The sequence below is a fragment of the Mytilus californianus genome, unplaced genomic scaffold (assembly GCF_021869535.1).
Source record: "Mytilus californianus isolate M0D057914Y unplaced genomic scaffold, xbMytCali1.0.p SCAF_12, whole genome shotgun sequence".
Taxonomy (NCBI): domain Eukaryota; kingdom Metazoa; phylum Mollusca; class Bivalvia; order Mytilida; family Mytilidae; genus Mytilus; species Mytilus californianus.
Window position 1 is genome coordinate 27,931,654 of NW_026262604.1, and position 26,731 is coordinate 27,958,384.

A 26,731-nucleotide genomic window follows, 5' to 3' on the forward strand; every position below is an offset into this window, starting at 1 on the left:
AGAATAAACAAAATGAATACTCAAGTTGGTGTTTTTGGTAAGAATATTGATTACTTGTCACACCTAAGCACAAAAATCTTTGTCATCATGGATAGTATTAGAAAAATTCTACTTTTTAAACAAATTTTTAACCCAAATATGGAATTTTCAATTAACGATGCAGTGCCGCAGACAAGAAAAGAAGTCATAGACTCTTGTAAAGTGAACATTTTGTGAAAATCTTTTCACCAAAGTTTATTTTATATATATTCTACCTAAATGTCAACAATTGAGCCATAAAAATAATAACACTAAAGAATAAAATTACTTTTGTATCTATCTGTCTATTCAACTTTACATTGATTTTCAATGAAACTGCTCAACTAGAATTTTCATCACAAGAAGAAGTTTTCATGGAGGAAAAAATCTTTCTATGTTCTTTCTGATTGAAAATCATATATGTAATACTACCAGAATCTCAATTTACCTCAAACTGTTGTGCTTTATATCTTTTTATACTTTTTTTTATGGTGTCTTGTATAATAAAATCATAATTATTACATAATTTCAGTTATTTCAGTGTAACTTGACACCCTATGGTTTTTATTTATTAAAATGAACTTAAATCATGGTGTTTTGTCATTCTGGGCACACAAAAATCCACATGAGCTACTTCCTTGGAGTGAACATAGGAAAAAATTCTCCTATGCAGGATGCAGTCTTGAAATTGACGATTCCATAGGCTAACATGCAAAACAGCTGATCTTTGAAAATGTTTTAAAATAAAATGCTAAATAGAAAAAAAATTTCATGTGCATATCATGTATGTAGTAATGTGAAATTGTGATTTAATTAAAAAAAAAAGTGATTCATGCCACGAGAATAAAAGTTTATGTAACCCTGCATGCAAAACTATTTTTTTCTACTTTCTGTTTGCTGTTTTTACTAGGCCGCACCACTTCCAGTAAACATGATATCCTTCCATGTTCCTGGTTTGATTTCCCCAAAAAGATGCAAGATTTTTTTTAAATCTAAATATATGTTTCAATTCAGCATAAACTTTTAATCAAACACAAAAAATTGAGTCCAGAAAAAAATTCAGAATAAAATGGACTATTTTATTTCACGCCATGTTTTGACATGCATTGGGAACTGGAGTTGTAATACAAGACTGGTACCTATAACTGTAATGACATGTCTTAAAAAATAAATCATTTATTTTGTTTCATTAAGTAGCCATATTTGAACGTAAAAAATGCCATTAAAAGAATTATTTAGTTGTATTATTAAATATAATCTCATTATTCAAGTAGTACCGTTTTCTGAAACAAGGCAAAATTTGGAAATAAGTCATGTCTATCAAATGATCTGTAAATCTCATTCTAGTTATCTTTATGAATTTTAACTAAATATGTGGATACTGTGAAGCCAAAAAAGAATTGTTATTTATCATTTTTATTTTTTTTCCTTCTGTTTGATCGAACCACATTCAATAACCCCATAACTTTTTCATATTGAAGAATTTGTTCCAATACAACTATTAAAAGACAAGCAAGACTATACCGTACCTTGACCTATAATGGTTTACTTTTATAAATTGTAACTTGGATGGAGAGTTGTCTCATTGGCACTCATACCACATCTTCCTATATCTACTTTCTCTTTTTTGACAATACATGTCTTGATACATGCCTACTATATGATGGTTTTTGGTTGTAATTCACACCCCTATGCATACAAAATTTGCAATAAAATCCTAGAATAAACAAAATGAATACTCAAGTTGGTGTTTTTGGTAAGAATATTGATTACTTGTCACACCTAAGCACAAAAATCTTTGTCATCATGGATAGTATTAGAAAAGTTCTACTTTTTAAACAAATTTTTAACCCAAATATGGAATTTTCAATTAACGATGCAGTGCCGCAGACAAGAAAAGAAGTCATAGACTCTTGTAAAGTGAACATTTTGTGAAAATCTTTTCACCAAAGTTTATTTTATATATATTCTACCTAAATGTCAACAATTGAGCCATAAAAATAATAACACTAAAGAATAAAATTACTTTTGTATCTATCTGTCTATTCAACTTTACACTGATTTTCAATGAAACTGCTCAACTAGAATTTTCATCACAAGAAGAAGTTTTCATGGAGGAAAAAATCTTTCTATGTTCTTTCTGATTGAAAATCATATATGTAATACTACCAGAATCTCAATTTACCTCAAACTGTTGTGCTTTATATCTTTTTATACTTTTTTTTATGGTGTCTTGTATAATAAAATCATAATTATTACATAATTTCAGTTATTTCAGTGTAACTTGACACCCTATGGTTTTTATTTATTAAAATGAACTTAAATCATGGTGTTTTGTCATTCTGGGCACACAAAAATCCACATGAGCTACTTCCTTGGAGTTAACATAGGAAAAAATTCCCCTATGCAGGATGCAGTCTTGAAATTGACGATTCCATAGGCTAACATGCAAAACAGCTGATCTTTGAAAATGTTTTAAAATAAAATGCTAAATAGAAAAAAAATTTCATGTGCATATCATGTATGTAGTAATGTGAAATTGTGATTTAATAAAAAAAAAAAAGTGATTCATGCCACGAGAATAAAAGTTTATGTAACCCTGCATGCAAAACTATTTTTTTCTACTTTCTGTTTGCTGTTTTTACTAGGCCGCACCACTTCCAGTAAACATGATATCCTTCCATGTTCCTGGTTTGATTTCCCCAAAAAGATGCAAGATTTTTTTTAAATCTAAATATATGTTTCAATTCAGCATAAACTTTTAATCAAACACAAAAAATTGAGTCCAGAAAAAAATTCAGAATAAAATGGACTATTTTATTTCACGCCATGTTTTGACATGCACCGGAAACTGGGGTTGTAATACAAGACTGGTACCTATAATATTGTATATTATTGTTTTAGAATTGTCGAAGAATTTTGAAAATATTGCAAAACAGGAAAGTGAAGTATAACAAAACAATGTATCAAAAGATAGAACGCCAGATTATTAAATATAACTGAAATATCAAAAATTAACTTTCGACGCAAAGTGTTTGAGGTTTATTTCGTTAAGTCACATGAGCTTCTCACTATAATCTTATACATTTTTGTAATATGAAAATCACCGAATAACACAAACTTAAATCAATTAGTAATGAACCCAGAATGTTGCTTAACACTGAAACACATCTGGGAACTGATATGAATCAATAAACAATCAGTTCTACTTGAACCATTACTGCTTTTTAATCAAGGGTGCTACATCTACACCAGAGTTAAGTTTTTGATAACTCAATTAACAACGGTCAAAAGGGGTGGAATAACCCTTGATACGAAACTAAAATACAAAATAATTAAACAATTACATTTTATATTTTTCAAATTAGCCAATTTCAGAAATTGCTTATGTGAAAACGTTTTTCAAATGCACTAGTTACACACGTTGTTTTACTATGTAAGAATTAATATTTCTGTTTCACTGTATACGATACAAGTTGTGTTGTTTTGGTAAAGATTGAATGCAAAAACAATAACTTAAGAAATAAAAAAAGAAAAAACACGACCTCTTAACCAAAAGAGTAAAATTTGAAAAAAAAACACCCGTCTCTGCATGATAATTACTATTCAATTAATCAGAATCGTCCTTGACTTATTCAAAAAAGTAGAAATTAAATCAATTTAACGGAAGTGTAATAGTATTGATTATCGCGACAAAACAAATAAAGCACCTGTGGGGTTTATATAAATATATATATTAAATTTTAAGATGAATGTATATTTGCCATATGGGAGATCTGGAGTATATAAATGATAAATGATCTAATATTTCAATTAATATTTTTAATAAGTCTTTTTTTGTCTTTTAACTGTATCCATCTGTCATACGATTTATAGCTAAATGATTAAACAGTAGAATTATATTTAATTTCTATGTATGAACATTGATAAATAAAAACAATTGACATTGTTTCAATGATTTTTATACTAACCCAATAAAGTCTGCAGAAATATATGTTAAGTATGACAACACACACATCTGGATATATTGATTAAATCAGTACGTGCTTACAAAATTATCACTTATAATGCATGTTACTCCGTGATTCTAACAGGTTTGAGTATTGGTTGAATAACTTTAAAAACTAAACTACAATATAAGTGCAACATTTTTTTTCAATTGACGTATACCTAAATTTTCATTTTTTATTGACCAGTATCTTTTATTGATTGCAATGATCATGTTGGTATTGTTTTTATTATTTGAAGTGAAAGATTAATAAAAATACTGTTGATCGTTGAAATTTGTAATGCTTTTTACTGATTATCATAAATTTCTCTGATTATAAATCAATTATCTTTATTGATTATGAAAAAAATCCAAAATCAAATGCTTATAGTTGTTTACCTCTTAATTGAAATGATGTTTTCATCAGTTTCTGTTTGATTTCTTCTCTTGCAGTGATATTCAAAATATACGGTTATTGCATTAATATTTGTGAACTTTGTCCGAAGTAAATTTTTATCCGATGTTTATATTGTATGAGCTTGAGAGTGCAATATATATTATACGAGGGATGATATTCAACAATATCCATACAATAACCTTGTCATTGTATAAGGAAAATTGCAAAACTATCTTAAACCTAAGGGGTTTTGTTTTATTGATGACGCCGACAATTTTAAGCTACAATGTACACGTGCACTAGCACTATAGAATATTGCACACTCACTTTTCATAACGTTTTGTGGTACATATCCAATCATATCGGATGTATGCAGATACTCTTCATTAGTGCGACTAATCGATTAACTAAAACATATGTTAAGTATGCGTCCGCTTTTCATAACGACAGTTATGATTTAGAAAAAAATTGCATTAGTGAACGTTTTAGGGATGTTTAATGCTCTTGGTTTTGCTTCATGAAAGATATTCGGAATCCTCTGGTTTTTTCATTATAGTGCCATGAAACTTTGCTTGCTAACCCCTTTGTCCTTTTGATAATTTTAATACATATAGTTTAAACAGTTAACTATTCAGAATCTTATAAAAACCTTGTTTGTTCAATAGTTTCAGAAAGAACAAATGTTCAAATGTTAAATGTATGAAAATTCTAGAAAGATTTATTTCCCGCCAAATTTTTCAGAGCTTATATCTCAAAAACAAGGACACAGACCTTTCATTTTTCAGCTCTTTTAGTTCTGTTTTTTACATATTATCCATTCATAGGAGTATTTTAAAAAGCTTGTTTTTTTTAAACAGAGTAGCAAACTTCCTAAATACTTAAATGTATTTTCAATCATATTTGATGCAAAACTATTTATATATATATATATATATATATAAGTCTGAATTGAAAACAACGTTCAAACCTATGATTGCGTTGGATAAAAACCGCAATTTTTATACGTGTGCATGTAAAACAAATTTCTTGGTAGAGGGGTCTAAATACAGCACAAACAACAATTTCCAAAAGATATTAAAGAATATATATATATATAGATTGCCTAACAATGTCATTTTAACACACTATTTAGTATGTAAATATTAGAATGTTTTAATTATTTACAAAACAATAAAAATAAACGCACTATTTCGCTAGAGAAACTAGCTTTATCAAGCGTGCATCTATCCAGGTGAAATCGGATGTAGATGATAAGAAACTTTTGCAGCTCAATGTACATGTTACATATGAATTTAGCTGCCTTGAAAATAATACATAATGTGAATGAAGTTCAAGATTATATACAAAATTTGTGGTTGAAGTTTGCAACATCCATTGGCCAATATTACAGGATAAAAAAGACGATGCTGTGTATTAAATTATTCTTTATCTTTCCTGTATCTCTTCTCGTCTTTTTCGTTAAGACCATCTGGTTCTAAAGTGTGGAGCTGGTGGATTCAAAAGTTTTCTCTTCTCCTTCTCGCCGTGGTGTCCCACTCAGTGTTGACTTCTATGATTTAGAAAGTAACATTATCAAAAGGATGTTTCTTTGAGATAAGATGTCTTGTGAGAGCACAGTTTTTGTTGGTTTTGTACCATGAACGATGGTTATTGAGCCGAATATTGAATTTATCCATTGTTTCTCCCACATACTGAATGCCACAAGTGTTACATGTTAATATATAAATTGAGTTCTCCGTTTTACATTTGGAATTTGAGTAGATGGTATAATTTTGTTTAGTAACGGAGCTGATGAAAGAACTGCTTGTATTGGCAGCTTTACAACATAAGCAATTCCTTCGACCACATTGTTTGTAGCAACCGGGAGGTGGAGTAGGCTGCTTTGCTAATACAGATGTCACTAATTTGTCACGGATGTTTTTAGGTCTTCTGAAGGCCATGACTGGTGGCGAGGAAAATACTTTCTTTAGATTTGAGTCATTTTCTATAATTTTCCAATGCTTCTGAACAATGGATGACACATTTTTAAAATCAGGATGGTAAGTGAGTACAAGAGGTGTTCTTTTGACTTCTTTATTTTTATCCTTGTACTCTAGAAGTTCTTGGCGACTAGTTTTGTTTGCTCTTTCGAAAGCTGTATCAATGATGTTGTTATTGTATCCTCGAACAACTAGATGTTTACGTAGTTGTCCAAGTCTAGCATTTTGCTTATTTTCAGTAGAGCATATTCTCTTGATTCGCAATGCCTGGCTGAATGGGATACCACGGGAGCAGTGTTTAGGATGGCAAATTTTAGGAGAAAGGAATTGATGTTTGTCCGTATTTTTGGTATGAAGGTCCGTTATAATGGTTCCGTTCTGTATGTAACTCGTAGTATCAAGGAAGTTTATTTTCTCTATAGATGTTTCGTATGTAAATTTAATTGAATGGTGGAAAGAGTTACAGTGTTCTAGAAATTCATTAAGATGGTCTTGCGAATTTGTCCATTCAAAATCAATATCGTCAATGAATCTAAAACATGATAATGGCTGGTATGGAGCACTAGCCAAGAGACGTTTTTCAAGTTGGCCCATAAATATGTTGGCATATGACGGGGCCATTTTTGTGCCCATACTAGTGCCGTCTATCTGGAGATAGTGTTTGTCATTGAAAGAGAAGTTGTTTTTCTCAAGCACTAGTTTCAGAAGTGTAGCAAGGCACTCAGTTGGGGGATTTTTTTCACTACGAGTGTTCCATGCCTCTTCACACGCTGCTATTCCTTCGTCTTGTGGAATGTTGGTATATAAAGAATACACGTCAATGGATGCGAGTATAGTATTGTTTGGTAGAGGATTGAGGCTTTCTATTTTCTTTAGATAATCAGTCGTATCATGAATGTAAGAGGGTAGTTCTTTAACATGAGATCTTAAGTGATGGTATACTAATTCGGATATATTGTCAGTTGGGTGACTATTCGCTGAAACAATTGGTCGACCAGGATTGCCCATTTTGTGTATTTTAGGCAACAAGATGCAAAATCTAATGGTAAACCTATAGACTTAACGCTTTAGATGTTAATTCCAGTGGTGAAGATGTAAGCTCCTGGTCAGCTCTGAAGTCTAGTGTTTAAGGTGTTACGAGATATGCCAGAACTGATGACTATGGATCATTTGTTAAAGCACAATTTAAAAATTTCAAATCCATGACTCGATCTATTACTTAGAATTGTTCGTGTTTAAACTGCATGTACTCTACATCTAAATTATTCGAATGTATACTTCGTACCTAAAAGTTAGCTTTGTTTTATTTTTTAGTAATACAATTCTTGTTTCCTATTGCAAATGATATAAAGCTATTGCTTACGCATATCTGGGTGTCCTAAGCAGGAAAAATTAAGATCTGCAAAAACTAGCGCTGGAGATATAGAGTCCAACAATCAAGATGTAAACTTCTGACCAGCTCTGTTAACGCAAGTCTATTGCTGGAGATATTTTAAACATCATGGAAGACGTAATGTGCAGCTCATGTGATAAAAATATGAAGTTCAAAGCTGAAATTTGAACTATAATGCTGAACATTTGAACTTAAACTATAAAGATATAAATAAAAGTGAGAATGGGAATTGCGAATGTTTCAAAGAGACAATAACCCGATCAAAGAGCAGAAAACATCCCAAGGCCCCCAATCGGTCTTTAACACAGCGAGAAAATCCCGCATTCGGAGGCGGGCTTCAGCTGGCCCCTAAACAATAATGTATACTTGTGAAGCGAAAATGTACGTCACACTAAACTTCGAAACATTTAAATGAACCAAAATTAAAAAAAAAAACACAGAAGACGAAAAGAGGGACGAAAGATACCAGTGGGACATTCAAACTCATAGATCGAAAACAAACTGACAACGCCATGACCAAAAATAAAAAGACAAACAGACAGTACAGATGACACAACAAAAAAACTACAGTCTAAACAACACGAACCCCACCAAAAATGGGGGTGATCTAACAAAGGCCAGAGGCTTCTGACTTGGGACAGGCGCAAAAAAGCGGCGGGGTTAAACATGTTTTGTGAGATCTCAACCCTCCTCCTATGCATTTAGCCAATTTGGAATAAACAAGCACACAGCAATTCGCACAGTAAAACTCGGTTTAAAAGAAGTCCGAGTCCGATGTTAGAATAGATTACAAAAGAAACTAAGCAAAATGACAATGATCACCATAAATTAAAAAAGAACTACGAGCAGTTACTGACATGCCAGCTCCAGACCTGAAATAAACTGGTTAAAAGATTATGTCTTCATCATATGAAAATCAAGCACAATCCCTCCCGTTAGTGGTTTAATATAGTCCCATTATAAAATTTACGAGCACAATATAACCCGTATCATGCCATTAACTGGTTTTATAAAAAATGTGTTTATTTTCGATGCAAAGACCCTATGAGTGAATCAATATTAATTTCATAGAATACTGTCTTTAATGACCTGACAACAGTATCGTAACTATGTCCCTTCTGAATAAGTCTGTTTAAAGGTTTGATTAGCTTTTGAGGTGAATGACGACATTGCTGTGCTTTGTATAGAATATTACCATATAACATTGGATATGAAATACCTGCACGAATAAGATGTCTGTACGTTGATAATATTTACGAATGATGTCAAATTTATGATATCAAAAACCCTGATGTAATAATTTTTTCAGTAATACAGAGACGTCTAGCACAACAGAGATCGATGTAAACTCCTGTAGATTTGAATCCAGTGCTAAAGGTTAAGAAATCTAGCTCTACAAATTTAAGGTCCAGCACAAAAGGTGTTAAGTCAAAAGCTACTCTAGGAATGAAGATTTAAACTTGATCGCTCAAGGTTTGAGGGTAAATTCTGCAAATGTGTTTACACAATTGATGAAGATCAATATCCGGTGCTGAATTGTAAAGGACAGCCTGTAAATGTTAAGTTCAACACTGTAGATAAGAATCCCAGCGCTGAAGATGTTAATTCCAACATTGAAGGTGATTTTATTCATTAACAATATTTAGTGTTTACAAATCCCTGCTGGTCTCATACAGCTTAAACGTTAAGTGTTAAAACTCTGCGCAGGAGAAGAAGATTCTAGCTCTCAAGATGTACAGGCTAACTCTAAAGATGACTATCTAGAGCTGAAGATGTGAGCTGCAGCACTGAATGTGTAATGTATAGCGCTGCAGATATACATATGATAAAGCTAAGTCAAGCACTAAGTATGGATAAACAATAGTGCTGATTATGTATAGATTATCGATGAAGTTATATTACAATTTGTAGCTGAAGATGTAGGGCTGTGATAATACAATCATCTGCTGAAGGAATACATTTCAACGCCTCGGATGTAAAGCCATTCGCTGCAGCTATAAATTCCAGTGCTGACAATTGAAACTCGAGCGTAGAGTATTGAGGAAAAGACTCCGGCGATAAAGATCTAATTCCGCGATAGTGATATCAAATCAGCTGTGAAAATATAAAGTTCAGTGCTCCATATGAGAGGTAAACTCGAACACAAGACATGTAAATTCAGAGCTAGATATATGTTGATGTAATCTCCAGCGGTGATGCGTTACACTGGAATACGATACAAAGTCTAGCGCTGCAGATTTGTAAAACACAATACTAGTGAAGAGGATTAAAATCCAGTGCTAAAGTTGTGAAGTGTAGTGCGGGAATTAAAAAGTACAGATCAGAAGACGATTTTACAGCTTAAATATAACATGTGTCAATACAGTAAACGCATGATTGGAGGTCTCATTCAGATGTTAAATATTGCTTATAGTCTAACACTATAAAACTGAAATAAAGCTCTGAAGATGCAAAATATAATGGTAAACCTATAGACTTAACGCTTTAGATGTTAATTCCAGTGGTGAAGATGTAAGCTCCTGGTCAGCTCTGAAGTCTAGTGTTGAAGGTGTTACGAGATATGTCATGTTCAGCGCTTTAGATGTAAAGTATAACGCTACATAGTCAAGTCTAGCACTTCAGATATATAGTCTAGAACTGGAGACTAACATATTTACTGTAGTTTCAGAGGAGTTTCGGATATCAGAATTACGGATATATGAATATTAATGCTGACCATATTACAAGCTCTAGCACGGAGATGTGGTTAAATTTGTTGTGACTTAATGTAAGATGTCTGTTCGTTTATATTCAATTGTTCATTTATAATTTGACGACGGATATGTTCCAATCGTCGTTACTACAATCCCGTTCCCTTTTCCCCGAATGAGACCTGTCGAATTAGATTTATCACCGTGTTTGTACTTTAGATGAGCGACAAGACGGGTGCCACATGTAGAGCAGGATCTGTTTATCCTTCCGAGGCGCCTGAGATCACCCTTGTTTTTGATGGGTCTATGTTGCTCAAATTTCAGTTATTTTATATTATTTTTTTGTGTACAGTACTGTTGTTTGCCTGTTGGTGTTTTTCTTTTTTAGACATGGTGTTTTCTGCTTATTTTCGACTTATGAGTTTGAATGTTCCTTCGGTATCTTTCGCCTCTCTTTGACTACACTCTTATATAATTAGACTTCAGCCAAATAAAGACATCAATGTGTATATTTGCTGATGAATGATTACGCTTATTTACATTTCCTTTCACTTCCCTTAATAATCAAGTTCATTCTTAAACGGCCATTTTGATCTTTACATCATCTGAAAAGTCTGAACAAGAAAATTAGGTCCAAAATCTCTGTAAATGGTCCCTGGATAACAAATTATAAAGCAATTCAAAGGAGGAGATGAATTTAGGAATTAAGGCAAATAAATTTACCGAAGTTTTCAACCGACGACAACCATTGAACTACATAACCCTGATGTAGGAAATGCCATAAAGGTGGATGTGTTAAACATTTCAATGAGAACTTAACCCCATAATATAGGACCCTGATGAAACAGAACAACCTTAGAATAAACGCCAAAAGCAAATTGCAAAAGACTTGGCTCGTCAGATCGGTACCAAATAGAGAACAACTTGCAATTTACAAAACCATAATATACCTATACAAAATTACTTGAAATTATTGAAAGCTAGAGCAAAATTCAATTTCAATATTAAACTATTTTATGATTTTCTGACTTAGATATCACTGAAACGCATTGATTGTAAAGATATCATAAGAAGTTTGAGAAAAGTGTTAACATGTGTAAAGCTAAAATATATCACTAAAACGCAATGATTGAAACATATCATAAGAAGTTTGAGAAAAGTTTAACCGTGTGTAAAGCCAAAAGATATATATTAATAGGATGTTGAGTCATAGGTTTTAAAGCTGGATAGTATTATATGTTTTGCTCAGTGTGAGAACATTTTTTCCTGGTCAATTGGATTAAGGTTAGCTAAAAGAGAAACCAAAAGATATAACAAAACATACCCTTTACTTTGACTAACCATCATTTAGGTTTTTAGCGAATCTTTTCAGATACTTGTGTGATAAATATTCGCACGACTGTTTACGATATCAGGCAGGGAACTATATTTGGTATTCATAATTTATATTTCTAATGAGTTTTCACTGATCAGTCACTTAAAGTTTGTCAACTAATTTCTAAGTATTGAAATAGATGTCCTATGCAGCAAGTTCGATTAATTCGTCGAACAATCCGAATATACGGCATTAAATCATGATATTATCCAAACTCGATAGTTATCCTGGTTTATACATGTAAAAGTACCACAAATTCAGCAAAATGGACGACATATATAAACCTTACTCACATTGTTAAAATATAGGAAGCAAACATTAGATGAAGGAAACAACCGTCGAAATAATCAGGCATGTTTTTTTTTAAATGCGTACATTCAAGAAAATATTAAAAGGGGCAGCAAACAGAAATAATGTGAAACAAAATATGTGCATGGTTAAGTACATGCACGCACCTCAAGGGTTGTGTAATTTACATTATGTTATGTAAAGTGATACATATCTTGTCTAGAATTGTGTCGATTTAGAACTAAACAGGTGGTAGAGAAATTGTACTATTAAAAGTATTTATTGTATGCTGACCTATTGATGTTTTTTTGGGAAATATATTGTTGTAGGTAAGTTGTTTAATTGGTGTGTACACAGAACTTTTTCTGTTAAGGTAAAACATGATAATTTGAAGAAAACAATATTTTTTTATATAAACTATATATTTATTTTATAGAAACTATTTTTTTTAACATTCAAACACATTTTGTGAAGTAAAGAATATGTTCATTTAGAAGTCATTCTGATGGGCACGTTTTAAAACGTAATAAGAATAGTTAAACAATAAGAACATGTTAAATGTACTGCAACCATGCATCTTTTCTTTGCTGAAAGTTGTCGTCCCTTCTTCTTTGATAAGTTTCAAGTTTCTCGTCATCAGTATGAAAATTATTACTACATCTGCTGGCATAAAATTCTTTTGTGATATCGACATTTTCATTCGGAGGATTTGCACTTTCTTCTTGATCTTGGGTGATAGAAATTGCCGTGATTCGGTTTTGTTTCCTTCTACCAAAGAGTGTTCGGAAGTGAATGCAACAGTTCAGTATATCTATGACGATCAGGAAAACCATTGGAAGAATAAGAAAAACAATGCAGCCCCATCCTATAGATTGTGAAGATTTTCTTTTGTTTACCGAGGAGTTTTTCTTTCGTACCTCCTTTGATACAGTTTTCTTGTCAACCGAAATCTTGGATTTTATATTCTTGTTGAAATCTTCGACGACCATTTTCTTTACTCCAGCATCTGTTATATTCTTTCCATCAAGGAAGTGCCATTTTGTATTTATTAACCTCTTTGGGCATTTACATAACAGTTTCCTTGGTCTCATTCCTAAAATAACAACACGAACTTTTTTGTTATCTTTTTGCAATATCTCAATGTTTTAATAATCAGTTAAATAAAATAAAAACCAAAATAATATACATTGTGTAGCTTAGGAATTTTTAAAGGCTAAGAATTGAGTAACATATACCACGAGGAGGAACAGTTGTATACAAAGTCAAAGGACTGCACCGAAAAGCCTAGAAATTAAAAAGAAAACCATTAAAATTACTTACAAATGCACGATTATACTTGCTGATCTCATATGTTAGATACAAGTGGATCTTTAATTTGTGAATAACTCGATAACTGTAAGTGAGTTTTAAATGTGGAATCTGAAAACTGTTTGCGAACTTAATTCAATTATTTACCCTTATTTTAACGCAAGATGCAACTCAGATTATGAGATTTTCCAAACGAACTCTTTATTTTTTTTTTTGTGTTATAAGGAACTTTAAAATAAACAATTGATAAAATACAATCAACATTGATTTAAACTTTTTTTAGTGTTGGTGGCATGTAACTTAATTGTAAATTAGTTGATACTCTATTTTTGCAAAGATAACTGCGTGTCAATATGGACAAAACCTGTTGTTGATTGTGTTGAAGTCTCAGTCATTAAAGTTAAAATGACCGTATTGGCATTTTCAGAAGTTGACTGAATAGTTCCGGTATAGTAGAAGGCGTTTTCTGCGTTACTGTTGGTGGATATGTGTCGCTGGTTATCATGTACACAAAATCTGCCGTTGATTCTCGTATGGACACAGACGTTGTACTAGTTGCTTGCGTATTTGTTAAAGAGACAATTTCAATTGATAGTCCAGCAAAAAATGAAATTATTGATGTTTTTAAAAGAAGCCGAATATTCCAAAGGGACAATATACAATAATAAGTCGAAGAAGATCAGTACCATGGCAAATATAAAAACTACGAAAACACGAAAACAATTACCGAAGTTAATAGTAGATGCACCAGAGATTCTCAACTTTTATTTCATTATAGATCATAGAATTTGAAAAAAAGAAGCTCAAAATAGGCATGAGTAGAACATGTGAATATTCTATCCATTTACCATATATGTAGCTTCATATTTGGGATTGGTCCCCTGTCCTCCAATAAACCGCATCTGTATTACTTCGTTCAGTATTTCACGCATTTAGCTACTTTGAGTTTCAGACACGAATAGGCATGATGAAGGAAATACTATTAATAGGTAAGAAAGTGAAATCGGCATCATACAAATTAAATGATATTGTTTACAATTCCACTTTTAATCACTTACTTAGATATCAGTTCGCTTATGCAATGAATAATACTTACTAATTTAAACGCATGATTCAACTCATATGAGATCTTATAACGAACCATTATGTTTCGTCTAACAAGGAACAATTGTTACAATTTAAACATGTAAACATTGTTAATTATTTTGAATTATCATTATCAGTATTATTATTATTATTATTATTACTTTTATTATTATTATTATTATTATTATTATTATTATTATTATTATCATCATGATATTTATTATTATTATATTGTGTTACTATATTTTTAGATTTTAGTATGTTCTTTTATGGTCTCTCAGCGAAAAAATAGCCCTTAAGTAGAGTTGAAGGAATGTGATAGAAGACAAGAAGCGCTATGAAAAAGTTGTACCCTCGAACTTTAGTCACATGATTGTATATATATTTGTTGATTAATTTATTCCACATATTTATCTTTACAAACAAGTAATGTCACAAGCTACATATGCAATACCTTTTGTTGCATTTGTTGTATTCTCAGTCATTACAGTTGAAATTGCAGTATTTGCATTTTCAGATGTTGTATAGGATAAGTCCTGTCGTATAGTATAAGAGTTACTCTTCGAAACTGTAGCTGGAGATGCGTCGCTGGGAATCATGGTTATAAAAGCTGCTGTCGCTGAGTCTCTTTTCACAGTCACAGTTTCAGTTGATCGTTCTGTAAATAACGGGATATTAATTGTTATCTAAAGAAGCCGAATATAAAATAGGGTTAATAAAAACATATAAGTTATTGAAAGTCCGGTTAAGTGCCATGTCAAAAATGAAAAAAAAAACAGCTCTTAATATGCTTAAAATCAGATAATATAAAATAAGAAATCTTAGACTGAATAATCGATTAAAAGTGCAATAACACTTTATAAATTTTAAACAGTTTTTGGAATGTAAGCCCTTCAAGAAAATCTTTGAGTGATATGTAGGTTATCTATGGAATGATAACTTATATACACCTACCCACCATGTCCTCTTTTTAAGGCAAAAGTAGTGTACCGATGTTAAAATCTAATACATTGATTATGAAGACAAATCAAGGTAAAAAAAAAAAATCTGAGAAAATCGCATAGATTCCAAATGAAGCATGACAGTAACATCGGCAGGTTGCGTCAACCTGTTGCATCAAATTAACACACCCTAGCCAAACAGCCTACAGGAATTGTGTTTTGTGCTTATCTATCAGCTGGAAAACACATATTTTGAGTACTGAACGTGACTTTGTTTGTCAAATTTGCCTTATTATAATAATCTTATTGTATAACAGTAACATCCTTTATTTGTTAAATTTTCAAAATTGGAGAATGAGTTGCATAATCATATTGACGACTGGCCAAAACACTTTTTAATCCTTCAGAAATGTTGCTGATACGTATTTGTATGATTTCCAATATGAGTATTTACATTTGAATATTCCTACAAATACACTTGTTCTAAAATTAAAATCAAAGACACAAAGTTATGTTATTTTGTAGTCATTTATTTATGACTGTCATATGACATCAAGTTGATTTTAGATTTTTTATCTGCTTTTCTGATAAATTTCTTTGAAAACATTGAACTCTACAAAAAGAACTTTTTTCTAGGTTTAGTTGAAGGAAGCCGATTCTTAAATTTGCTTGTACATGTTGTAATTTGGTTCGAAAAATACAAATACAAATAGATGCTAGCAGAAAAGCTTCCTATAGCACTTTAATTGAAAAAATAAACCGAAAAGCTTTTATAATTTAGAATTATAGAAGCAAGAAAATACAAGAGAGAGAGAGTTTTTCCACTTAAAAACACTTTTAGCCCCTATGCAAATTATATATTTTGAATGGTAGTTTTACAACCATTTGTATTAATGTATATATTTTTTTGACTTATTCATGTAAACAGGGCAAACACCATGTCTTTTGTTGCTATATTTCTTAAAAACTCTATGCCACCTTGGTCAGACGGTGCTGAAAAGGTGAGGTAAAACCCTGACACTTAAGAAAATGCATTGTAAATAAAAAAATAAGTATGCATCTTTCAAAAGTTCTCATCACCATTCTTTTAATAGTAATTGACAGCAGATAGACAAAGTTTGATGAGGTATGTTCTACTAGAAGTGTCAACCATCTATAGATTTGAAAAATTATAAAGATCTACGGCAAAATCTTCGATCTCATTCTTTATAATTTTGCAGTAATATCACCATTTTTTTATTTCTGTCTACGCTTAACACTACTGTATTCCATAGATATAAGAAGATGTGGTATGAGTGCCAATGATACAACTCTTCATCGAAGTCACAATTTGTAAAAGTAAATCATTATAGATCAAAGTACGGTCTTCAAGACGGAGCCTTGGCTCACACCGAACAACAAGCTATAAAGGGCCCCAAAAATGACTAGTGTAAAACCATTCAAAAGGTAAAACCAACGGTCTAATCTATATAAGAAACACTTATGAACCACATCAACAAACGACAACTACTGAACATCAGATTCCTGACTTAGGACAGGTGCAAACAAATGCAGCGGGTTTAAACGTTTTAGTAGGTACCAACCTTCACCCTTATCTGAAACAATAGTGTAACATCACAACATAGAAAGACACGCTATAAAATATCAATTGAAATGGCTTAACTCAATCAAAGACATGTTACACAAGAGAACATACACTGAACGAATAAATTTGATCTATGATACAAAATCAATAAAATAAGGGGTGAATAAATAAAGGCAACAGTAGTATACCGCTGTGAGATGTTAAACAATTTAAAAAAAAAACAACAACCTTGAACAAAAAGCCTTCAAATAGAATAATATACACAGGTAAATAAAAATAATTTTGTTGTATGGTATACAGTTTAAATGGAGAACGGAAATATTTTTTACAAATAAAACGTACAAGAAGTGAAAATTTATAGTCATACCAAACACTTATCAAAACTGGTATGTAGACGAGATATAACCCTGAATAAGTAAACATTAAATAACACAAAAGCATTACAAATAGTATCAACAGGTCAAATTAACAAGAAAGTACGATTTGAGAGTACTCGCAGTTTACAGCTAGTTAAAAGCCAAAAAAAAATTAATAATAAAAAAATCATGCATCAGAGACTAAAATCAACTAAAACACATCACAGGGATTTAGTATTTTATGAACATTTTAAATATTGACTACATCGTCTCATTGAACAGGTTTTTTGTCCCATAGGAATCTTGTTTCAGGGAATAAAAATTTGCTTTTTGAAGAACTGTATTAATTCGGAAAATTAATAATCGAGGATTATATAATCAAAATGCTTGACATTTTGATCAAAGACATAGTGCATGAATTTGGTTGGTTTCAACAAACAGTCGGTATTTCAATGGGTACTACTTATGCAACCCTAATGACCGTTTGTAACTGTATGAAGCAGAATTCATACAAAACTCTCTCAAAAGACAACAATAAAGAATGCATTCATAGCAGGCGACGCTTACCCTGTTGACGTACTTGGTCTTGCTCGCTTTGGACTTCATGCGATTTTCTCAGTTTTTGTTTGATACTTTGATTTGGCTTCATATCGATTTGTAAGATCTGAACATCGGTTAACTAAACTACTGTCGCCTACATTTGCAGTAACAGTCATAATTTTCAAGTAATTGTTCCGTTTGGTCAGTTGTTAAATACAACCTTGATTTATGTAATTTTTTTATTAAGTAATAAGAAGTTAAAGACAAACATATACTTTGACTTTAAGTCTGAAAAAAAATAAATGTTCATGTCAAATGTAAAGGATGTAATACTATGTAAAGTTTAGTTCATTTTATAGTTTTATTTGAACTTACTTTCTGGTTTAATTACCTATTTTCGAAACTGTTATCCGCTTGTACGTGACCGTGTAAGACTTGTAATAACCTCCACAAAATTCCGATATGTCACCTGGACATTGGTTTTTTTCTGTACATTGTGCAAATGTTGATGTGCTATCAATCCATTCCGGATCTACTTTGCCACAAAAGCATTTATTTGACTGAAAAAAAATGTGTAAATATAAAGACGATGAAAAAGTCACAATCAAACCTGAAAATTTTCCAACTTTATTAAAAATCATAGTACAATTTTAATATATGCTTTACAAAATGATTCGTGTAAAGAACTCAGAAACGAAATACAATAAAAGAAAACAAAACTAAAGTGTTTTCATTTTTTTGTTTTTGATCTCTTCATACTATGAGAAATCGACAAAGTCATGATTGTCATCTTAAGTATTTAAAAAAATAGCTAGTCATTACTTGTAAGTTTAACATCATGAACATTATTTAAAATAATATTCCGAAACAATATCTTTTTAATATATCTTTTTCAACAAACTCAGAATCTGTGTCAAGTTGTGAATTAATTTTCGAATAGTCCTTTCTCCGCTTTTAACGATTGGCAGACAGGGATGTTTAATTATTTTAAAAATAAATTTATTAAGTTACAATTACTTTTCTTATAAAATGCAATCGATTACATAACTGTTACACCTAAATTCAAATGTAATCGTTTGCATAAGATTATTTTTGTTATAGTAATCATTACAATTTTCTATAACTAATTACACTGTATATTGTGAAATCTAATAAAAAATTCAAACATTTGTTCACATACAAAACCTAATTTGAGTGATAATTTTATGTTTTTAACATTTTTGATATATATCAAAAACTTAGAACAGGAACAGTGAAATATCTATATTATTTTTATAAAAGGAAGATGCAAAGATTATCTTTACTAGGGCATCCAGGGCGTTCGTTTAACTGTGCGGAATGTATAAATACGCAGCAAGGTTTTGTTAGAATGGGGATGTTCAATCCGATGCCTCGCATTGAAAGAGTGCAATGCAAAATTTTAATAAATAAATCAATCAATCAAACAATTAATCAATCATGCATGTTATGTGTTAAATAGGGGTCTAATATTTTATTTCTGTCTTTATCGCATGTTCATGTTGTTCCAGGAGTCCGGAATCCATGGGTTTTTTCAGTCAGTCAATCAATAAATCAATGTTTCGGTCCTATGTGTTTAATAGGGGATACAAATGTCATGCCTTTTTCTTTTGCTTGTTCCAGTCAGTCAACTAACAAACAACCAACCAGCAAACCAATCAATCAATCAATCAATCAATCAACCAATCATGTTTCGAAGGGGAAAGACCGATTGTTTTTGATTTATTATTTTGTTTGTTCCGCCAAACACAAAAATTTACGACAAAAGGTTTGATTTTTCTTTCCCTAATGTTTATTTTCCTTTTTTGACGGTAATGTTCCTCTAGGACCATCTAACGGCGTTTATGTATCCCAACTCGTTCGTTATGCCGTGACGTTTTGGATTTCTATGAGCGTAATCTATGTATTACTGGCAAATTATTAAGTCAAGGATTTCGTTACCACAAATTACTTAAAACATTTACTAAATTCTTCCATAGATATAAATATTTGGTTTTGAACTTTGGTTGTACCTGTAAAAAACTTATCTCAAACGGGATAGCACATCATAAATTTACGGAGATGTTTTTTACTGATCCCGGAGGTTTATATACGATCCAGGTAAACTTATCAATCCTTTAAATAAACTGATTCTTAAAGGTTACCTATTCAACACTGTAATTAGATCTTTGAACATTGTTTTTATTGGAATAAATATTAATTTGTTATCAGTAAATTAAAATCATACTAAATAGTTTTGTTATACACATATGCACCTAAACGGTACAACAATCTGTCGATACCATTATTTTGTTATTGCACAAGGTCATGTTTTTCTCTGACTGTTAATGAGGTCTTTACACTAAATCCATTAGATGATTGATGTGTACTGATTGATATTTTAGTTTTAGATACATGATTTTTTTCTTAGTTGTTATTGGTTTTGAACTAGCTGTCAGTAACTGCGAGTTCTCTCAGATCTGTACTTAGTGTACATTTTGTGGTTAGGGATGAGGGAAGGATAAATACCCTGCCACGTCTGGTCTGTGTTTTTGTTTGATGTTTTTCTGCTTTTTATCGATCTGATAAGTTAAGCCTTTTTTCAACTGATTTTTATAGTTTGTTCTTATGTTGTGCTGTTACACCACTGTCCCAGATTAGGGAGAAGGTTGAGCGCTCACAAATATGTTTAACCCGCCACATTCTTTATGTGTCTGTCCCAAATCAGGAGCCTGTAGTTCAGTGGTTGTCGTTTGTTCATGTCTGTCATATTGTTTTGTTATAAATTAGGCCGTTAGTTTTCTCAATTGAATTGTTTCATATTTTTCATGTCGGGACCTTTTAAAGTCAACTATACGATATGGGTTTTTTTCATTGTTGAAGGCTGTATGGTTGCCTATAATTGCTTACATCCACTTTATTTGAACTTTGTTGGATAGTTATCTCATTAGCAATCTTACCACATCTCCTTATTTTTATTTTGACAAGATTTGCTTCCGTAACCGTAAAGCATGCCCCTTTTAGGTTCATAAATTGTATCGGTGTCACAAAAAACCCATCCGGGTACATTTCTTGGCGAAATCATTGTAATTTCTCCCTAGCAACACAACTTTGTCCACAGCAACAGAAATTTGTTTTCTCTTTTACAAGATTCAACTTTTTGTATGTTGCAACAAAAAGATAATTCAAGATGCACATTGTAATAAGTATCAAACTCCAAGAAAATGTCAATGCTGACATATCAACAAAGAAAACTACAGACAAACAACTAAAAATCTTCAAGGGAATGTGGTAATGAAAGGCACTTCTAGAGTCCATTTGTGGAGTACAAAAATGTACCATTGCCCTTATGGTGAAATAGCTGGTTATCACATTTTTTCATGAATTAAAACGTGTACATCATATATATTCTTTTAATTATTCCCGGTATAATTGATGTTAACAGATTTTATCTCTTGTGCTGGGTGGAGTCTTTTAAAGTTATAATGCCCCCGTCGTGACAGCGGGGGCATAACGGTTTACCCTTGTCAATCCGTACGCCCCGAAATTGGTTTCCGTTCTCTAACTTTACTTTGCCACAACCAAATTTTCTGAAACGTATACAAAATCCTTATTACTATCAAACACCAGATGAAGTTAGAATTTTGGTGGTGTCACTTTCACTGTTCTGGAGTAATGTCCCTTTATAAATGGGAAAATCAGCGAATTGTGGTTTCCGTTTTGTAACTTTACTTTGCCACAACCAGATGTTATGAAACACATATCAAAATCAAATTTTGGTGACTTCACTTTCACCTTTCTTGATTTATGGTCCTTTATAAATGAAAAAAAGGCATAACTGCCAAATTAGCATTCCAACTTCATTTTGCCTCAAAGATCAATATAAAAATAAGAAGATGTGGTATGATTGTCAATATGACAACTCTCCATAAGAAACCAAATGACACAGAAGTCAACAACCATAGCTCACCGTACGGCCTTAAACAATGAGTAAAACCCATACCGTATAGTCAACTATAAAAGCCCCCACCAAGTTCGAATAAGGGTGGCATTATTTTCACCGTTCTAGAGTAACCCCATTACTGTTTGTTACAATAAGAGCAATCAAACCCCAGAGTAAACAATTTCTGTCTCGCCTTGACTGAGTCAAAAAGCGAGACTTAGTTATGCTGTTTCCGACGGCATCAGCGGTGTCAACAATGTACTAGTTTGTGATCAGGTCAGTTTATGGGGAACCAATAGGGTAGGTCAGTAATATTTGTTATGCAATTGTATTAGCATATGCACATCTCATTTCAATGGCGATCAGTTGCCCCTGCCCCCTCCGTCATGGTCTATTGGTTTAGAAACTTTTGCTAACTTAATATGTATTAGTTTGTGAATAAGTCGGTTAAATGGGGAACTACTAGTGGTAAGTCAATGATATTTTATATGCAGTTGTATTAACATTGGCATATCTCATTTCAATTGAAATTGTTTGGGCCAACCCCCTCAGTTATGGTCTATTGAAAATGTTTCGCGTAGTTTACATGTTCAAGTTTGTGATTGGATCAGTTTAAGAGGAACCATTCCATTAATGTTATGACAATGATAGTATTAGCATTTGCACGTCTTCTTTTTAATGAGGATTACTTAGCCCCACCCCTATCATGGTTCATTCACTTTATACAAGTTAAAGTTTGTGTTTAGGTTAGTATTGAGGAAGCCACTTATGATAAGTCAATGGTATTCGGTATGAATTTTTATAAGCATTGGCATTTCTCATTTCCATGGACTGAGGTTATTCGGTCGTGCATCTTAAGTCATGGTTCATTTACTTTGAATGTTTTGCATAGTTAATATTTTAAATATTGCCATTTGGATTTCATATCTGATTTATACTATGAAAATTACAAAAAGGCGAGACATATCTCTGTGTCAACAGTTAATTTGCAGTGGGGTACTGATTTTGTTTACTCTAATTTTGTATCTGTCGAATCGGTTGACCATTCATGTCACATGATGCTACATATATTGTTTATAGCTCTAAAAGTTATTATTTAACAGAAATTTAAATTTCTGGATAACGAAAGCATATTATAAGATAAGTTTTACGTACTATATAGCAACTTGGCTAATACAGATTCAGAGGTTCCGAAGGTTTTTAGGACCTCAGTGATCATTTGGTACAGTAATTATTCAAGCATTACTGTTCCAGTCAGTATTTTAACAGTCTTATACATTATGAGTATTATAAAATTATCTCACTAAATAATTCCAAATGTGTTGACAATGTTGAACGCATCTATCCCATCGAACTAGAGATAAAGGATACAACAGATACAGTTAAGTCTGCCTCATATCTTGACTTACATCTAGAAATTGACAATGAGGGTCGATTGAAAACAAAACTTGACGACAGACGAGATGATTTCAGCTTCCCAATTGTGAACTTTCCATTTCTATGTAGCAACATTCCAGCAACGCCTGCATACGGAGTATATATCTCCCAATTGCTACGATATTCCAGGGCTTGTATTTCCTATCATGATTCCCTTGATAGAGGGTTGCTGCTCACAAGGTAGCTATTAATCCAAGAGTTCCAAGTGGTGAAGTTGAAATCACTTCTTCGAAAATTATACGGACGCCATCATGAACTGGTTGACCGTTATGGGATATCCTTTTCACAGATGATAGCGGATATGTTCCAAATGTCGTAACTACAATCCCGTCCACGTTTCCCCGAATGTGACCTACCGATATAGACTTATTACCGGGTTTTTACTAATATGAGCAACTCGACGGATGCCATATGTGGAACAGGAACTGCTTAGCCTCTGAGATCACCCACAGTTTTTGGTGGGGTTCTTGTTGCTCAGTCTTAAGTTGTTTATGTTGTGTTTTGTGTACTATGATTGTCTGTTGGTCTTTTCTTTTTTTAGTCATGGCGTTGTTAGTTTATTTTTGACTTATGAGTTTGAATGTCCCTTTGGTATCTTTCGCCTCTCTTTTATATCTACACTGGTCATTTGGTCCAGTAAATGATCTCATTTTACTTGACCAAACTATTTATTACTGGACATTGCCACATGTCTAACGGACCTTAAGAATGACTGTAGATTAACATGTAAAAAAAGACAGCACCGTTCTCTGTCTCCTTAAACATATATGTATAATTTGAAATTTTACACATTTGGTTTATAACCAGTTTTTGTGTTTAAGTCTCATCGTTAAATTCTATGGCAATTTCAGATCTCACATCATTAACGAAAAATGATGAACATGATGATATCAAGTGCCCAATCAAAGTGGCTCGTGTAAAGGCATATGCCCCTCCCTGTTATGATCGCCAACAGAATAAATTTCATGTTTCTCACCAATTATGTAAATTTAAAATCTTTTAAATCAGTATATTTTGTTTTATGGAAATATACCCCAAATCTCCCTCCCCCCTCATTTTTTTCATAAATCATGAATCCGATCCTTATACCAGAGAAGATTGTTTCATTTCGAACACCAAATTTTGAATTGAGATAAGCACAAAAATTAATAATGATCAGATTTTGTTATTTTATAAGTCTATCTAAGATTTCATATTTTCAACAACAACAAAAATGTTTTCCTCAAAATTATTGTTGACTCCCCTACAATATGTAGTTCATTGCTTTTTTTTTTTTTTTTTTTTTTTTTTTTAAAGCTAAACTAGTTATATTTACGAAAATAATAATAGAAATTCATGTTACCTATTCATAAGCGAAAAGGTAAAATTCGTTTAGGCATAAGAATGTATGAATCAAAATTTGCATTTTAAAGGCAAATTTCAGCTTTTAACTGCTCTTGCTTGGTTACGAAAAAATATAAAATAAACTATTGTACCAACCTTGCACCAAAAACATTTTGTATCTGAAGTTTATAATGTATGAACTTTCAAAAAAAAAAATTCAAATTTGTGCAAGATTGGTGCGGTGGTCAAAAATGTACAAAAACCATCCCAATTTCTTTATTTTTTTCTTATTTTCCAAATTATGAAGTCATTTACACCTACCATTGTGACGTCATTAATCATTTTGTGTTAGGTAAAAACAGTGTTTTTAAAATCATTGCCTCATATTCCAATAATTAATGGAGAAAAATATGCTCAGTTTAAATTGTTATTATTTTGTAAATCTTGGGTCATTAAAGCCCCTACTCCTTGCGTTTTATTTGTTGTGTCGCAACATGTCTCTTCTTTATTTTACATATGATATCGAACAATTATTGCGCTTTTAAAGTTCATCCTGTTAAACCAAACAGTTTTATTGTAAGAGTTATCTCCCAAAACACTGATTTACTTGTTCCTACATCTCATTCTTAACCAGAATAGGTATCGACAAAATTCTTTTTCTTAATTGTTTGCTACATTTTCAAGAAGTTTCGACTGATTTGGACCGAAGCGATCTACTGACATCTGATAGGAGTTATCTTCCCTTTACAATTAAATTTTTCTGTATGTTTTTATAACTCATGAACCGTAAGCCGTGTAGACCTAGGGTTGTTATATTTGAGGTCCATCGGTCCTAACTTACAATATGAGGTAAATGTCAAAGGGCGGGGTCGTGACCTTTGCTTGTTCCTGCATCTCATATATATATATATGATACATTTGGTTTAAAACAATCCAATGAGGAGTTATTGGCCCTGAAATCTTTTAATTTAAGGTTAATTTATTATTACTTCAACATTGTACATGATAAATCCATACGGTCTTTTGCAAAATGTTTGGCTACATATGACCTTGCCAACCTGAAGTGACCTGTAGTAAACCGAAAGTAACTATTTTTGGATTTTTTAAAGATTTACCAAGAAACCATATAATTTTATGTCCTTAATTGGCTTTTAATTATTTTTTTTTTCTTACATAACATTTCAAAGCGAAAAACAAAAATATGATCGTAACATGTTTCCTTGCAACATATCCCAACTCTGTTACATTTTGATCGACGCGATCCATTGACTTCTTATATTAATTTTCTTCCCTTGAATATTTTACTAAGCGGTAGGCTGAGGTATCTTATATAAGATAAGCCGTAAAGACCTTACGTCTTTTGATGTGGGATCATTTGACCATAACATGAAAATTTAGGTCAAGTTCAAAAGTCAAGGTCATTGTCTAGATTTTGAAATTGCATTGTTTTAAAATTGTAAGGAATAGAGCAAGTTGAAAGTGTACTATATGTTTGGGTCAGTGATGGGCAGCTTTTATATATTTTGACAGAAGTAATTTGACCTTTCCTTAAGGGACATAACTAAAATTGATAGTTTGTTAAAATACATTTCTAACTATTACTCGTAAACAAAATGTTCTCCACCCATGGGTTCTTTTACAATGAAATCGTTGACTAATAATCTTGATAAGGTTGAAGATCACATTCCAGATAATGAACTTGGTATTTTTAATCCTATTTTAAGGGGTTTATGCATTTTTAAAAGCTTTTCAAAGCATTCTGCGTCTATCTCAATTGTTCACGAGGTATTGGCTCTGATTTTGAATTTTCTTGTGTTGCAGGAACCAGTTACTTTATAGTTAAAATTTAAAATGTCATTGATTTGGGATTTTACTTGTTAACAATTCATTCAAGCATGCAAATATGCAAAACAAAATTATATTTAGGGGTTACTAAGATGTGTGTGGGCTTATGTGAATATAGAGAAAAGCAATAGATAAGGGTATCTGTCTACCACTTTTATATATGCATTAAAATTATTGCTAATGCCAGTGAAAAATTTTAGGCACATTTCAAGAAAAAGATGAATTAAAGCCTTGTCCGCACC

The 26,731-nt window shown here is 32.0% G+C and overlaps 1 protein-coding gene across 1 annotated transcript in view; it reads right to left on the reverse strand.

Moving 5' to 3' along the window:
- Nucleotides 1-26,731, reverse strand: part of LOC127722375 (uncharacterized) — a 175,759-nt gene that overhangs the window by 129,937 nt on the left and 19,091 nt on the right. The window contains exons 3-4 of the mRNA XM_052229253.1: nucleotides 18,336-18,504; nucleotides 14,977-15,180 (exon numbers count right to left, since the gene is read on the reverse strand). Coding sequence (XP_052085213.1) covers nucleotides 14,977-15,180; nucleotides 18,336-18,504 — 373 coding nt within the window. The remainder of the gene's footprint in view (nucleotides 1-14,976; nucleotides 15,181-18,335; nucleotides 18,505-26,731) is intronic.